Source organism: Ascaphus truei, chromosome 3 (genome assembly GCF_040206685.1).
Source record: "Ascaphus truei isolate aAscTru1 chromosome 3, aAscTru1.hap1, whole genome shotgun sequence".
Taxonomy (NCBI): Eukaryota; Metazoa; Chordata; class Amphibia; order Anura; family Ascaphidae; genus Ascaphus; species Ascaphus truei.
In genome coordinates, this window is record NC_134485.1 from 63,502,251 (window position 1) to 63,518,099 (window position 15,849).

General features: G+C 45.5%; 1 protein-coding gene across 2 annotated transcripts in view; it reads right to left on the reverse strand.

Annotated features, from left to right (window-relative positions):
* Window positions 1–15,224, reverse strand: part of P2RX5 (purinergic receptor P2X 5) — an 80,330-nt gene extending 65,106 nt beyond the window's left edge. The window contains exon 1 of one of the 2 annotated variants that reach the window (XM_075594150.1): window positions 14,920–15,223. In XM_075594150.1, the coding sequence (XP_075450265.1) occupies window positions 14,920–15,056 (137 nt within the window). In that variant the 5' untranslated portion in view covers window positions 15,057–15,223. Of the gene's footprint in view, window positions 1–14,919 lie in introns of both variants that reach the window. The other variant, XM_075594151.1, reaches the window with a different exon arrangement.
* Between the last annotated feature and the right edge of the window lie 625 nt (window positions 15,225–15,849).

Genomic DNA, 15,849 nt, shown 5'->3' on the forward strand with positions numbered 1-15,849 from the left:
GAAAGAAACATAGCGTGATATATATATATCTCACACTATGTTTCTTTCCCATATCACACGTGAGAAGCTAGCTGGATGAATATTTGACTTCCATCACAAGGAGTGAACCTCCCTTATCTAAACGTATGCTAATTGGAACAATTTCTCATAATCGCCCTAATACTTGAACACTGATACTTGAGTACCGGAAGAGTGAAGATAAAAGAAGACTGTGATGGTAGGGGTAGCTGGCATCACAAACTAGCTAGCCACCCCTAAAACTGGGTATCCTGGCTGGCTGAGTAATGTGTATTTCAGCTAAATGTATTTAATGTCTGGGGTGGGGAATGTAAAATCACTTATGTATCAAGATGTTGTATTCAAAGCACTTTATTCTCTGTGAATGCAATCCCCCAGTTGAGTGAATCAGCATTGTTCTGTAAATGTGATTTGGGTGTGTGACAGAGTGAAGTCAACTCCTATCAGTTACGCCTGGGAGACATATGTCTGAGTGCTTCATCCAGCACTCATAAGGGTTAACTCAGGTGGAAGTTAGGTAGTCAGGAAGTAAGCTGACACCTGAGAGCCAGCAAGGTAGATAAGGATCTTGTTACCAGCAGTAGCTGGCTCTCTCAGACAAGAGCACATGGATATATGTGCTGCAAGACAGACGGATACAGCACACTACTTACTGCAGCCAAAGTAAGATTTGTTTCTTTTGTTTCATGACTGCTTAAAAGACTATGAAGGTCTGGTTATGGTTTAGCCAGCCTGCTAGATAGGTCTGCTGTGTTAGTCAGTTTTTCTCCCAACATGGAGCAGGATTTATTTGTTTAAAGGGACAGTGTACCCGCATGTTATGTTGTAATGGAGAAATAAAGCCATTGAACGTTTTTCATTATCCTGAAACTACACGTGTGGACTGTTCCCTGACCTCGGCTACAGGCCGTCCTGCCACAAGTGGTGTCAGAAGTGGGATGTCGGATGGCCCCTGTATCTGAAGGGCCACACAAAAAAAAAAATGGAGAATTTTTTTCCTCAATTCCTTGAGCAACAGCTCCAGCTAGCAGAGAAGCAAGCTGAGCGACAAGCCCAGCAAGATGAGCAACAGGCCCGGCGAGAGGAAAAGCTACTCCAACTGCTTGTCGAAGGCCGAGCCCCAGGCAGACCAGAGATTCCAAATAACCCACCGGTGATGCTGCATAAAATGAAGCCAACCGAAGACCCAGAGGCATTCCTCCTCACTTTTGAAAGGGTAGCCACGGCCCACGGCTGGACAGTTGATCGCTGGGTAACGACTCTGGCTCCACTCCTCATAGGAGAAGCTCAGGCAGCCTACCAGGCTCTTCCAGCAGACGAGGCCATGGACTATCAGCAACTAAAGGCTGCTATTCTGGATCGCCTAGGCCTTACTCCAGAGACCTACCGTCAGCGGTTCCGGACAGTCAAATATACAAACCAAGACAGACCCCGGGTCGTAGCCCACCGCTTAATAGACTTATGTACCAGGTGGATACAACCGGAGAAGCATACCCAGGCAGAGATCCTTGAACAGTTTGTGCTCAAGCAGTTCATACAGATACTGCCCCCCTCCTCCCGCTACCTGGGTGAAAAGACACGCTGCATTTTCCCTGGATTCAGCGGTCCGCTTGGTGGAAAACTTCCTTGGCGACGACACCCAACAAGATAGCTGGGAACGGTCTGTGCACACACCAGTTGCTTCCGGTGATGCTAGAGGCAGGAGAGCAGACAATCGATGGGTCTACAACCCGCCAGCTCGGGAGATCCAGTAAACCCGATCGGAAGACCCTTTCCCATCTCGGAGGGTTTCTGGTACAAACTCCCGCAGAGACGCCCGTCCCGGGTCCAAGGCCATTGGATCACTCAAGGGAGGCCGCCACCCACAGTATTCCCCGAGAACCTGGACTCCTGTCACCCATCTGGTGGAGAGGATAACCCCACCAACCAGAAGGGAGGATCCCATCCAACAGCGGAGAGGTCCAAACACCGAGCCCCGTCGAGAGCTTCCGCTGACGACCGAGTTTGCAGACTCAGGAGATGATGAGGTGGACTGTTCATATGGCAGAACCACTGCCACAGCTTGTCTCTGAGGGGACCACAATCCGTGGTTAGTCCCAGCATCTCTGGAGGGGAAAAAAGTAAAAGCCATGCTGGACTCAGGATCTGGAAAAACCCTGATCCTAGAGGGCCTAATTCCAAGCAACAGACTATCTTATGACTCTCCTTGGAATATCGAATGTATCCATGGGGATATAAAGAGATATCCGACGGCGAACATTCTACTGCGTATCAAGGATCAAGAGGCTAGTCTACTAGTGGGAGTTGCTCCCTGGATACCTGCTCCTGTTCTACTTGGCCGAGACTGGCCCTACTTCGAAACATTCTTGGCCCCTACTCCTACGGAGCCTACTTCTCTGGTGCCGGAGAAGCCCGGAGACTTGTTCCCTTTTTCCCCAGAGATTTTCCCCCGTAGACACCACGTCCCAAAGACACGTAAACAGAGACGTGTGGAAAAAGAGGACTGGTTAAGAAAGGCTGGGACTCTTGGTAACATTAGTCAGCCCAAAGGACTGCAGGTCATGGCCGGGGATGACCAGGGTGGGGAACAGATAGATACGGGAATTTTGCCAGACCTGGATCTTCCTGACTTCCGTCAGAGGCAGAGGGAGGATCCAGCTCTGGCTAGACAATATGAGAAGGTGGTACAGGTCAACAACAAGATAATGGATGAACAAGGTGTAAAAGTGTTTCCACATTTTGAACTGTTGAATGACATCCTATATCGTGTGAATAAGGTTACACAAACAGGGGAGGTCATTCAACAGATGCTAGTCCCTAAAGGGTTGATTAAAACTGTGTTCACCCTAGCCCATACTCTCCCATGGGGTGGTCATTTGGGCAGAGATAAGACCACGGACCGCATCTCGTCCCGGTTTTACTGGCCAGGCATACATGGTGACATCATGAAACTATGTGAGACATGTCCTGAATGCCAGTTAACTAGCCAAAAAGGACAGAAGCCGGCTCCCTTGGTCCCTCTGCCCTTGGTAGCCGTCCCATTCGAGAGAATTGGGGTAGATCTGGTCGGACCTTTAGAACCCTCTGCGAAGGGACATAAATTTATACTCGTTGTTGTGGATTATGCCACCAGATATCCTGAGGCCTTCCCTCTGAGATCAGCCACTGCTAAACAGGTTGCTCACATGCTGTTAGAACTGTTCTCTAGGGTAGGACTTCCCCAAGTAATGTTAACTGACCAGGGAACAAATTTCATGGCAAAGTTAATGCAGGATGTCCTGAAGTTATTGGAGGTAAAATCCGTCCGGACCTCAGTCTACCATCCTCAGACTGATGGATTGGTAGAGAGGTTTAACCGTACTTTAAAAACCATGCTTAGGAAGTTTGTGGATACTGAAAAGCGAGCTTGGGATGAACTTCTCCCTTTCCTGTTGTTTGCGGTACGAGAAGTTCCCCAATCATCCACAGGCTTCTCCCCGTTTGAGCTCCTATATGGACGCCAACCTCGGGGTATTCTCGACCTACTGAAGGAATCCTGGGAGGAGGAGCCCTCTCCCTCCAAGAATACCCTTCAGTATGTCATAGACCTTAGAAACCGCCTAGACATGATAGGTCGGTTTGCTAAGGAAAACCTCAAATCTGCTCAAGAACGTCAAGAGAGGCAGTACAACCAAAATGCTCGCTTGAGGGTCTTCCAACCTGGGGACCAGGTGATGCTACTACTACCGACATCAGAGAGTAAACTCCTTGCGAAGTGGCAGGGTCCTTTCCAAGTTCTCCGCCGCACCGGGGAGGTGAACTATAAGATCTCTCAACCAGGGTCCAGGAAGGGTAAACAAATCTACCACGTGAACCTCCTGAAACCCTGGAAAACGATGAGATCATTGTTCATCCACCCTCGGGAAGGAGAAACGGATTTGGGTCCACAGCTTCCAAAGGGTAGTACGTACAATGACCATCAGGTTCCCATGGGAGGGCAGTTAACAACGGAACAAAGGTCAGACCTACTAGAATTATGTGACCAGTTCCCAGATGTTTTTTCTGAGCTGCCAGGGCAGACTGATTTAGTGTCCCATAAGATTGAGACAGAACCTGGCGTAAAAGTACGGTCCCGTCCCTATAGATTGCCAGAGGGCCGAAAAGACCTGGTAGAGAGGGAGATAATAGACATGTTGGAATTGGGCATGATCGAGGAGTCCCACAGCGAATGGTGTAGCCCTATAGTGTTGGTCCCTAAACCAGATGGGAAGGTGAGGTTTTGTGTGGATCTGCGAAAGGTAAATGCTGTATCCAGATTTGATGCATACCCAATGCCTAGGGTGGATGAATTGCTTGACTCGCTTGGTAAAGCAGAGTATATCTCCACCCTAGATCTCACGAAAGGATATTGGCAGATACCTCTAGCGGAAGAATCCAAATGCAAAACTGCCTTCGCCACCCCTCTCGGTTTATACCAATTCGTCACTATGCCATTTGGGTTACATGGGGCTCCAGCCACGTTTCAAAGGTTAATGGACAAGGTACTACGACCCCATAGGGCACATGCCGCGGCCTACTTGGATGACATTGTCATCTATAGCAGACACTGGCAGTCTCATATAAAAAGGTTAAGGGCAGTCCTAACGTCCTTAAGAGAAGCAGGGCTGACTGCAAATCCAAAAAAATGTGCCCTGGGAAAATCCACTACAAAGTACTTGGGCTATGCCGTTGGGGGAGGGATAGTAAGGCCACTAGCTAGCAAGGTGGCCGCCATAAAGGAAGTCCCCACCCCGCAGACAAAGAACCAGGTCTGCGCCCTTTTGGGGTTAGCAGGGTATTACAGGCGGTTTATCCCCAATTTTTCAGAAATTTCTGCACCCCTAACAGATCTAACAAAAAAGAGTGCCCCGACCCAAGTTAAATGGTCTTGGGAGTGCCAAGACGCCTTTGACACGCTTAAAAAGTGCCTGTCAGAGGGCCCGCTCTTCGGAGCCCAGATTTTAAAGAGCCCTTCATCATCCAGACGGATGCCTCAGAGGTAGGACCGGGAGCAGTGCTGTCCCAGCAATTTGATGGTGTTAAACACCCCATACTGTTCATCAGCCGGAAGCTGTTCCCAAGGGAAGTGAGGTATTCCATCATTGAGAAGGAGTGCCTCGCTGTAAAATGGGCAATTGAGGCCTTGAGACATTATGTCGCCGGAGTACACTTCACCCTGGTCACTGACCATGTGCCCTTGAAGTGGTTAAACACCATGAAGGACACAAACTCAAGGTTGACCAGGTGGTATATGGCCCTCCAACCCTTCTCTTTTGATATTCAGCATAGACCTGGAAAGGACCATGGAAATGCTGATTTTTTGTCAAGAGGAGTGGAGGGTCGGGCTTCAGCCGTGTGGGACACTAGCCACACACAAACAGGGGAGGTATGTGACAGAGTGAAGTCAACTCCTATCAGTTACGCCTGGAGACATATATCTGAGTGCTTCATCCAGCACTCATAAGGGTTAACTCAGGTGGAAGTTAGGTAGTCAGGAAGTAAGCTGACACTTGAGAGCCAGCAAGGTAGATAAGGATCTTGTTACCAGCAGTAGCTGGCTCTCTCAGACAAGAGCACATGGATATATGTGCTGCAAGACAGACGGATACAGCACACTACTTACTGCAGCCAAAGTAAGATTTGTTTCTTTTGTTTCATGACTGCTTAAAAGACTCTGAAGGTTTGGTTATGGTTTAGCCAGCCAGACTGCTAGATAGGTCTGCTGTGTTAGTCAGTTTTTCTCCCAACATGGAGCAGGATTTATTTGTTTAAAGGGACAGTGTACCCGCATGTTATGTTGTAATGGAGAAATAAAGCCATTGAACGTTTTTCATTATCCTGAAACTACACGTGTGGACTGTTCCCTGACCTCGGCTACAGGCCGTCCTGCCACAGGGTGTCAGCCCTGTAAATGGTGCTTTATAAATGTAACGTACCTCTGTATTATCCTTTCTATGGAAGCAGTCTCAGTAACTCACTTAGATGAGCTGTTCCATAGAAATGATAGGATTAGGACACAGGTTGGGGGCAGCCAAGACTCATGGAGTGCGGTGAAAGGCAGCCGATCAGATCTGGGAGTAGGGCTCTCAGCGGAGTAGAGCCCATTGTACTGCCCAGACTTTGAAGCGCCTACCCAGCGGGTGGTAGAGGACAGGCTAACAGAATCAGTTGCCGGGTCTGAGCCCCGCAGGCGCTGTTTCTGTGTGCCAGTTTGAATTCCCCACTTTCCAGGCAGTCTTGGACCTAAGCCTGCCCCCCCTCCTCTGATTCGCGCAGCCGGACGAGCCTCCATCAACCCTTCGCCTGGGATTAGCTGTTGCTTGCCGGTTCGCGCTGTGATTGGCTGCCGGCTCATCAAGTCTCAGTCCAGCGGAGACAGCGTAGGAGAAGCTCCCGACTTGCCCCATTGATGCGGTGGCTCTGAATAGCAGAGGACGCAGCATCGAAGTGCAAGAGAATCCGGGCCAAGCAGAGAAAAAGTTCTGAGGGGAGATACGTACAGAGGCAAGCCAGAGTTGCACAGAGGCACAGACCGAGCTGCGAGTTCTGTGTGGCTTATGGAGACAGCGTTGCTGACTTGCGAAGCTTGGTGATCGGCTGAAGCATACTTTGAGTCCAGGGGGATTCTTCGAGTTAGTCCACGGACTTGATGGAGCTACAAACTGGCAGCAGATTCAAAAATGCTATTGTGTGAATAGCACTTTGGATACCTGGAGAAGAAGCGGACAGGGTAAGCCTACTGAACCAGGCGCCCTGCACCTAGTGAGGCTAGAGACTTCCCCCAGGTCCCCAGTTTGGTGAGTGTATGTCATTTCTGTGTATTTTGTGTTGCACAGAGGCGCAGACCGAGCTGCGAGTTCTGTGTGGCTTACGTAGACAGCATTGCTGGCTTGCGAAGCTTGGTGATCGGCTGAAGCATACTTTGAGTCCAGGGGGATTCTTCGAGTTAGTCTACGGACTTGATGGAGCTACAAACTGGCGGCAGATTCAAAAATGCTATTGTGTGAATAGCACTTTGGATACCTGGAGAAGAAGCGGACAGGGTAAGCCTACTGAACCAGGCGCCCTGCACCTAGTGAGGCTAGAGACTTCCCCCAGGTCCCCAGTTTGGTGAGTGTATGTAATTTCTGTGTATTTTGTGTATTTGCTGGTTCCGCCAGAATAAACCCTGTTTATTTAATTACTTTGTCCTGTGCTTGGTGATAGTGATCCTGAAAGGTGTTTTCGGTGTTAAAGTACTGGTCTCCCATGACAAAGACTTGGAGAAAAAGTGCAAGGCTCAAAATGATAAGAATGAAAGGTGTAATAAACTGAATGTGAAAAAGGGAAGTGGAGAGCAAAATAGAAGAAGTATGGATAGCAAAGAAAGAAGAGGAGAGAGAAAAAAAAAGGCCTGAATAGGGCGGGGGAATGGGTAGGAAGAGTAAAATTACAGAGACACCTTTAATATTAGCTTTGATCCTTTTGCTGCTGAATAAATCTGCAATGCATGAATCTGAAATACATCACAGTGAGAATCATGGGACACTAATCAAGTAACCTAAAATAATTACATACAGACCCAATCGGATTGGAGTCACTTCAATACTACTGATTATTTGGAAGGCTGGATTTTGTTCTTCGGAAGGCTTTCCACCTAGCACGATGCTAGCATCCCAGAAGAATAATGCTGTAGGCAAAATGTGTCTAGCACATTTTTATTGCTTATCACATTATCACCGAGGGCGTATTTTTTCTTTAACAGAGAAAATGGGGGAAGCAGTGTCTGTAACTGCCACAGACTCCATGACGTTTTTGTCAGGGAGTCTCTGCATGGCCCCTGCAAAAAAGTGTCACAAAACACTTTTTCCTCTGACACATCAAGTTCCAAGGACCATATACCTATGAAGAGGGAAAAAAGTGTTAGAACTTAGGCCTATCAGCTGCTCTTTGTTGAGCGAGTCGGAGGGGCCCCAGCTCTGGAAAAGAGCTGAATGAACTGCAAACTTTGTTCAAGGGAAAAAGTAACAGGAGGAGAGGAGAATTGTCAATACTCAGGTTGAACATACCCTTTTTTCCCCCTAAGAGGAAAATAACAGATGTCTGTAGCTGGCACATGGCTCGTAGTAGCCACTCTGCTCCATTCCCGGGTACCGTACAGATGATGGAATGGTTCCCCTCCGATGAGGAGTCCATAGCTACTGTTTCATCTTTGTTCTCAGCTCCAGTGAACTGGGACTCATAAAAGGTATCCAGGTCCAGTGCCTCTAGTGAATGATGCAAGAGGAGTGACATCCAGATGGTGAGTGAGTCACACAGGGAAGACCCCTCACTTAAGGACATATAACTCTTGATGGGCCATTGACCCTGAGTCAGAGATGTATGATTATACCAGTCTGGCATTCCAATCTTTACGCGTCTAAGAGGATGATCTAGTGCTAAGAAGCCACACGGGTATAGCGGATATTCCGGCTTTAATAGCCACAGAGATTGACCTGGCCTTAGTCAATATGGATAGCTCCTACTCACCCAAGGACAGTTCAGACCAGCTATTGCAGACTGTCCATATTCATGTTGGCCAGGGCTGAGAGGGCGGGTATTCAGGGACCTCAGATATCTAAGGAGGTCCTATAAACGTCAAAGTTCATTATATCACCAGAGCCCATAGGTCCTGCTGGGTAAATTTAGTGGGTTTGTCTGACTTAGCCCCACAGATCCATGAGTTTCTCAATTTAGAAAACTCAAATTTATTTGGGCCTCGGTTTTTGGATGAGGGCAAGGCCAGACATGCAAGTTTTTCTTGGACATAAAAAGAGCTCCCCGAGAAAATACTAGAGGGGCCTTTAGTAGAAAGACACTTCAAAACAGGGCCAGACGGAAAAAATCCGCCTTCAAAACCAGTTTCACATTGAACAACAGGAGCTTAGCTTCTCGCAAGCCTTCCAGACAAGAAGGCGTAAATCCCAACCTATTAATTACCTTTCCACTACCACATCCCTTAAAGAGAGACTGTGGTGGTGGCAAGAGATCACCTCAGACAAGTGGGTTGTCAGAGGGAAAAACAAGGGCCTTTCACTTCCTCTCAAGAGTTTTACATTATTCTCCTTCCTCAAAAAACAACACCTCTCCAGATGATTGCCATTGACCAGTTCTAAAGAACCTAAACAAATTTATCAGACAGAAAAGATTCAGAATTGAAGGTCTGTCCGACACTTCAGTCCAACCCCATTCCTTCTGCATGAAAATAGACTTAAAATATGCTTTTCACGCAATTCCACTCTATCCCAATCACAGGAGGCTCCTCAAATTCAAGTGGAAAGGGCGGTTCTACTAATGGACAGTCATGGTTTTTGGCAGTCTTTTTGTAAAAAAATAAAAAGAGGAGGTGCCAGTACTCAATGCCACAGATAGCTTTCTCGGGGCCCAGGAGTAGTGTCCACTGCTCCCCCGTTTCCATGCCTAGTGAGACCCCATGCCCTCCACCTCGTTCTCTACCTCCCCACCCACGCCCCACCTCTTTCTCCCCCCCCACACCACCACCTCTTTCTCCCACCCCTTTCTCTCTCCCACACCCCCATCTATCCCCCCACACTCAATAACCCCCAATCCCCAATACACACTAAGCCCCCCAATACACATACTAACCCCAATATACATAATAACTCCCTTCTCCAATACACATAACCCCTCCCCAATGCACATAACCCCCCAATACACATAATAGCTCCCCTCCCCAATGAACATAATAACTCCCATCCCCATTATCTCACACATACACACCAAACACTAGTCACTTATTGTAGAAACCTGTTGCTTGAGACATACAGTATGCCTAAACTTTTCAGTTCTCTACTGCCTCATTCTATTATTACAGCCATTAACAGCCTCCTCTCCCTAGCAGCATATGATCTCACTCCTAGATTACTGCATTCAGTTCCTAGCAGCTCCGTCCCCCATGAGTGAATGAATGGTTTGATGGGGCACTCCTTGATTTCTGTGCCCGATCACACCTTGTAGGTAACTCCGCACGCTGACTGTGTCTGTTCTCTGCATAGGATAGTGTCACCGAGGGTTCATCAAATGGAGAAAATAGCAGAAAGCATTTTATTATATTTTGCTAAAAAAGAAAGCCTTATTTATGTTTTCACCCTTTCTACTTTGTCAGAAACACTGGAAAGAGCGACATCTTTTCAAATTCTTGTTAAACTACTGTTTTAAGACAGGAAAACCTGTGCAGACAGCTAAGTTTTGTAGTATATAAAAAAAAATAGATCGTTACATTTTGGGAGATACCATACGTGTAGTCCTTTGTCCTATTTTGCTCAATAAAGAGATTTATTTCCCGAAAATCAACTATGGTAAAGATAATAATGTAAGAAATGTACCATTTTATTACCAATGTACACGGTTTTACTTAAATACACTTTTGACTTTGACCTTAAGTAAACATTCCTTTTTTTTTGTTTTATTTTTGCTGCTGATAATTAGATTCGGTTTTTTTTGTAATGATATCAGAAAATAAAGGGGTGCTTGTTATTCTGCCAATAGCTTTGTCTTTATAAACTCCATTACTAATGGGGAGATTTACTGTTGTAAAAGCTACGTGTATTAAAATGGGGTGTTCCCAGAGAGAAACAACCATACCGTCATAAAAAGAGCCTGGTTTTTGGCCTGTCCAATGATCTTTACACATTTACTAGGATTAGGAAGTCGGTAATGAATCATCTCCATCTCAAAGGGTTCCGGGCCTCATTTATCTTCTAGGGGACATGCTCCTAAATCTACATCAGCGGTGCGCATACTGGGGGGCGCCCCCCAAGGTGGTGGGAGATTTTGCTGGGGGGGTGCGGGCGGTTACCCACGGCATTTAAATTAAATGCCGTGGGAGGCGTGAGGCCTCTGTAACTTACTTACCTGCTGCCAGCTGGGTCTTCGGCGAAGCATCGCCATGGCAACGAGGCGTCAAATGACGCAGCGGGGTCATGGCGTGATGTCACATGACCCCCGCACCCCGGAAAGAAAGGTAGGGGGGCACGAGTACCGGGGGATTAGGCAGGGGGGGGCGGGGGACGCAGCGCGAATAGTTTGCGCACCCCTGATCTAGATACTCTGATAGAGCAACACAATTACACAATCGCCCTGTTACAGAATTTAGGGTTTACCATAAATATAGAAAAATCCATCCTCATACCATCACAGTCCATTCAGTACCTAGGGTTTACACTAGATGCCCTTCCCTGTCCCTCCTCAGAAGTTCAGGGCCATACAATAATTTATAGCAGGTCCTACAAAATAATCTAATTCCATTGAGGACACTAGTAGTACTATTGAAGTTCCTAGCTCTGGGCCCAGGGTTTCCCCCGGCTCCTCTCCCATGCAGACAATCACAATTTCTTCTGGCATAGCGAGTATGCCAAGGGTTACCCTGGTCAATCCTAATCTGTTTAGACCTATTTTCAACCATAGACTATGGGATGGGTGGATGTAGTCTTGATTTAACAGGAATGTCTGTACTTTTAATTTGGATTCTACCATAACAATATATGTTCATGGTCAGTATATGCATGGTATGATCTTGGTAACATGTTAATTTACTGTACGTAACCCCAATGGCAGAATGTTGTAAGCTCCAACGTATGTTAGTTCATTTTATGGTTTAAATTGAGATTTTACAGAAGAATGCACATGATGAAATAAATTGTAAATTAAATGTGGATTTAAAAAAAATTGCCCCTGGAAAGTTCAATGATTTAGAATTGTTTAGGTGGTTTATGCCCTTTCCACGAACTATTAATTGGTTGTGTTGAAATCTTCAAACATTTTGTGACTCCAGTTTTCCAGCAAATAAGATTCCCCATCTCTAGCAGTTACAGTACCATACTTTTCGGCACTTATTTTATAGGAGGTGAAGTTGCTTTGTAATATTGAAAAAGAGTTCAACAATTGAAATTAATGGGGCAAAAATCTTATCCAGCGCGGGGATACTGCTTCACAAAGGTCCTATTTGGGTAGATATAAGAAATGTTACCCCACGACATCTTATTTGTGTGATGGAATTGTTATCCATCTTGTACAGAACTTCAATCAATTCAGAATAAGACTTAAAAACTGTTGTTAAACCAACAGCTCTATGAATTAAATGCTGGCTATCATCAATTAAACACAGTTCAATTCATTAAACACGGGCAAAGGGATTTCTCTCATTGGGACTGTGCAAGAATCACAGCATCTGCCTGTTTCATTCAGAAATTTCCTCCATAGGATTATTCATCCTTGTCTCCAATAACCCTGATCTATCCTTGGCACAGTGCTAAAAATAGATCGCAGTCCCTGTATGATTCAGCTAAATGAATAAAAGGTATACCCCCCCACTCTATTTTTTAACCCGCCCCCTCCCCCCTCCCCCCTCACCCCCCACTCCCACCATTGTATTTTTCCAAGGATGGGGAGCAAGTGATTCCAGGAACTGAAACATGTTACTTACAGCTCTGGGGACTCCCTGGTTCCCGAGATACATACTGCTCAAGGTAGCGACGGTACCTTCCCCTCCAGGGAAAAGATAATGGAGGTTTAAATGTCCCCCGTCATGCAGGCCAATAGTCATCCATCGCAGCTTCCTATTGGCCCGTGTGACGCAGCACATGTGAAAACAAGGAAGTACCAGTGGCACCTTTCCCGGTAAGTATCTCAGGAAGCAGAGGTTCCCTTGAGCTTAGTTTACATGGTTCAGCTTTGGGGGCCATTTGCATTCCCAAACGGGGGAGGGGCGGGGTGGGGGGAGTAGCTCCTTTAAACATAGAAAAGAATGAGCAGTAGAAACATAAGCTAAACAGCTGATACATGTCAGGAATGTAACTTAACAGTTAAGCAGTTCTAAAACAAAAAGGGACCAGCTCAACCTGCAACTTGTGTTTGTGTCCGAATGAAACTACGGTAACTTAGAAATGCCTTCACTGCTTTAACAAGGGATGTACAGTATCGCCATGTAACGTATTGTTCAGCAAAATCAGCTATATAAAAACAGTTACATTTATTAATAAAAAAATAACTACCGTAACCTTTTCCCGTATGTACAAGTTACTTAATAGTAATAACATTATCATATAGCGCTTTTATCCCAATGGGACTCAAAGCGCTTCACAATTCCAGTATAGTGCACGGTACGCAGCACACAGGATTGTTGCAGACACAGTCTCTGCCCAGATGAGTTTAGAATCAGTGTTTTTGGTGCCTGAGGCACAAGGAGTTAAGTGACTTGGCTCAAGGTCACAAGGAACGGACACTGGGAATTGAACCAGGCAGGGGCAGCTGGGATGATTGCGGGGCTCGGTGCAAGGATATGTGCGGAGCCCCGGCTCTTACCTTCTCCCGCAGCATCTCCTCAGCGTCCTGTCTTCATGGCTCCCCGACGTCAAATGGCATTGTGTTGCCATGACAACGTGAGATCACGTGACTTCGCGGCGCCATGATGACAGGACCGTGCATGAGGAGATGCTGCCGGAGAAGGTAAGAGAGTTAGAGAGGCCCCGCGATCTCCCCCGGCAATCAGTTTAATTGTTGTTGAGGAGAGGGCGGGGCCTCTGTAAGCGTGGGGCTCGTTCACAAGCACCGACGGCACCGCCATTATGCTGACCTTGTTCCCCCGATTCAAGCTCAGTGTCAGTTTCAGTGTACTTTATTGCTATAAATGTCAAACTCCAAGGTCCCAAATCAGCGATATTTGAAGATTTCAGGTAAAAAATAGCCACTTTAATGAAAAAGCACTGACCTTTATCAGTGGGACTTCATCAAAGTCTAGAGACCACAGATGAGACCGACTTCAACTCAATCAGACTCGCATAAAATCAGTGAGAGTTAACATGTCCGTAGTAATGCAGAGCATTGTATTTATTCAGACTGAGATCTGCCAGCAAGCACATGCATTCCAATTAACATTAACATACAGGATATATGACTTTGGTACACATCACTAATGATGCAGGGTGGTGGTACTGGGCGACGATGAGCACCACTACTTTAATTACATAACTATATTAAAACTCCTTTCTCTTTACAAACACAAATGTCATTATGTTAATGTTGTTGTTAGAGTATACATATTGTATGAACCTTTCTGAAATAAAGTCCAAAGAGGCTCCTCGACTTGTATAACAGGTTTAGAATAAGGCACAGCAGTGCTGTTTTCTTACCACTGTATTTAGATGTCTGCAAACCAATAAATGACTTTCTATTGCAGAGTAACATGATATATATATATATATATATATATATATAATATATATGATATATATACATAATATATGATATATATAATATATATATATATATATATATATATATATATATATATATATATATATATATATATATATACACACACAGTACATGTACACTATATATACACAGTACATGTACACATTTGTAACTGCTGTTGATTTAATTGTAGGAGAACATCAAAAAATATATGGGAGGAATAATGTTTATGTATTTACACCAGAATATTATTTATTATATGCCCTACTTTCTTAATTATCAAACTACTTACAGTAAACAGGCTTGAGGGAACTATTTTTGGGGGTGACGGTACATACGAATTTAGGAACATCCATACATTACCATACTGTCAAAATGTGTAAACCCAGTGGGCTGCAGCCACACCCCCCCCCCCGAGTTTTAGCCCCCATGGCAGGAAATATTTAATTTCTTATTATTAGTCAGACCTATATCGTGTTACAGCAGCAGACAGTATAAGGGACGTGACGGTAAGAATAGAAGTGATTTCATGCCATGCAGCATACTGACCCTGATCACCGCTTAGCGCACACTACTGCTACAGCCTGTGCAATGTAATCAGTACATCCTCACACAATACAGCACATACAGTAAATAGAAGAGAGTCCTTACCCCACCAGATAAGCCAGAATGGACAGCTGAACAACACGGAATAAAATCCCCACTTTTTTGTTCTTGGCAATCACATATTTTTCAGTCTTATAGTCAAAGAGTGACAGGCACATGCCTTTCCAAGCGACCTGCCCCATTCTCTCTGCTCACATTGCAGCAGTGAGGGGGACAGACAGTGAGAGGACGGGAATGCAGCTCTGATTCAGGCACACACGCGCTCTACCTGAAACATGAGATTCAAGCAGCTGGGATTATTGTGCGTTGTGCAGAACACCCAGCCTTGAAGCAGTAGTAGCACAGCCAGTGGGAGGCAGACCAGAGTCCCCACAGTAACCACACAACGAACAGTGACATCACGCTAAAAGCAGAAGAACCAGTGAATGAAAATAAATTACCTCTGTCCCATCTCATCATACAGAGATGTGCAGAACATTGGCATACGTTTGCAAAACGGGCTCATTTTAGAATTTCTGTTGCTTATAAAAAAATATGAGAAATCGGCATTCGCATTCACCCAGGCATTGGCAACTCATTATGGATTATAAAATAACCAGAAAAATCATTGCTCTCTACAATTTCACTTGAATTGTGCTTACTGCATAGAATGTCATTGGCCCTTTAAATATGTCATTGTTGCATCATATTGGTTAAAATATTACATGGCGATCGGTAAAACATTTCTGCCAGAAAGACTTTCTGCCAACATCAGAGCAAAAAAAAATATTTTGCCTAGATCGCCAAAGCTCTGCTAAGTCACTTAATGTGACGTTAACACTAACGTTGTGTCTTCAAAGAACAATAACAAAACGTCAAGCCATATTTTCACCCGTAAAGAGCATAGTGTTAATTATAACAGACATCAGTGATATGCCTAGATTCGATTGTGTTTTGTTTGTAGATTCAAAAGATCCAAGAATTCCAGTATTCTAT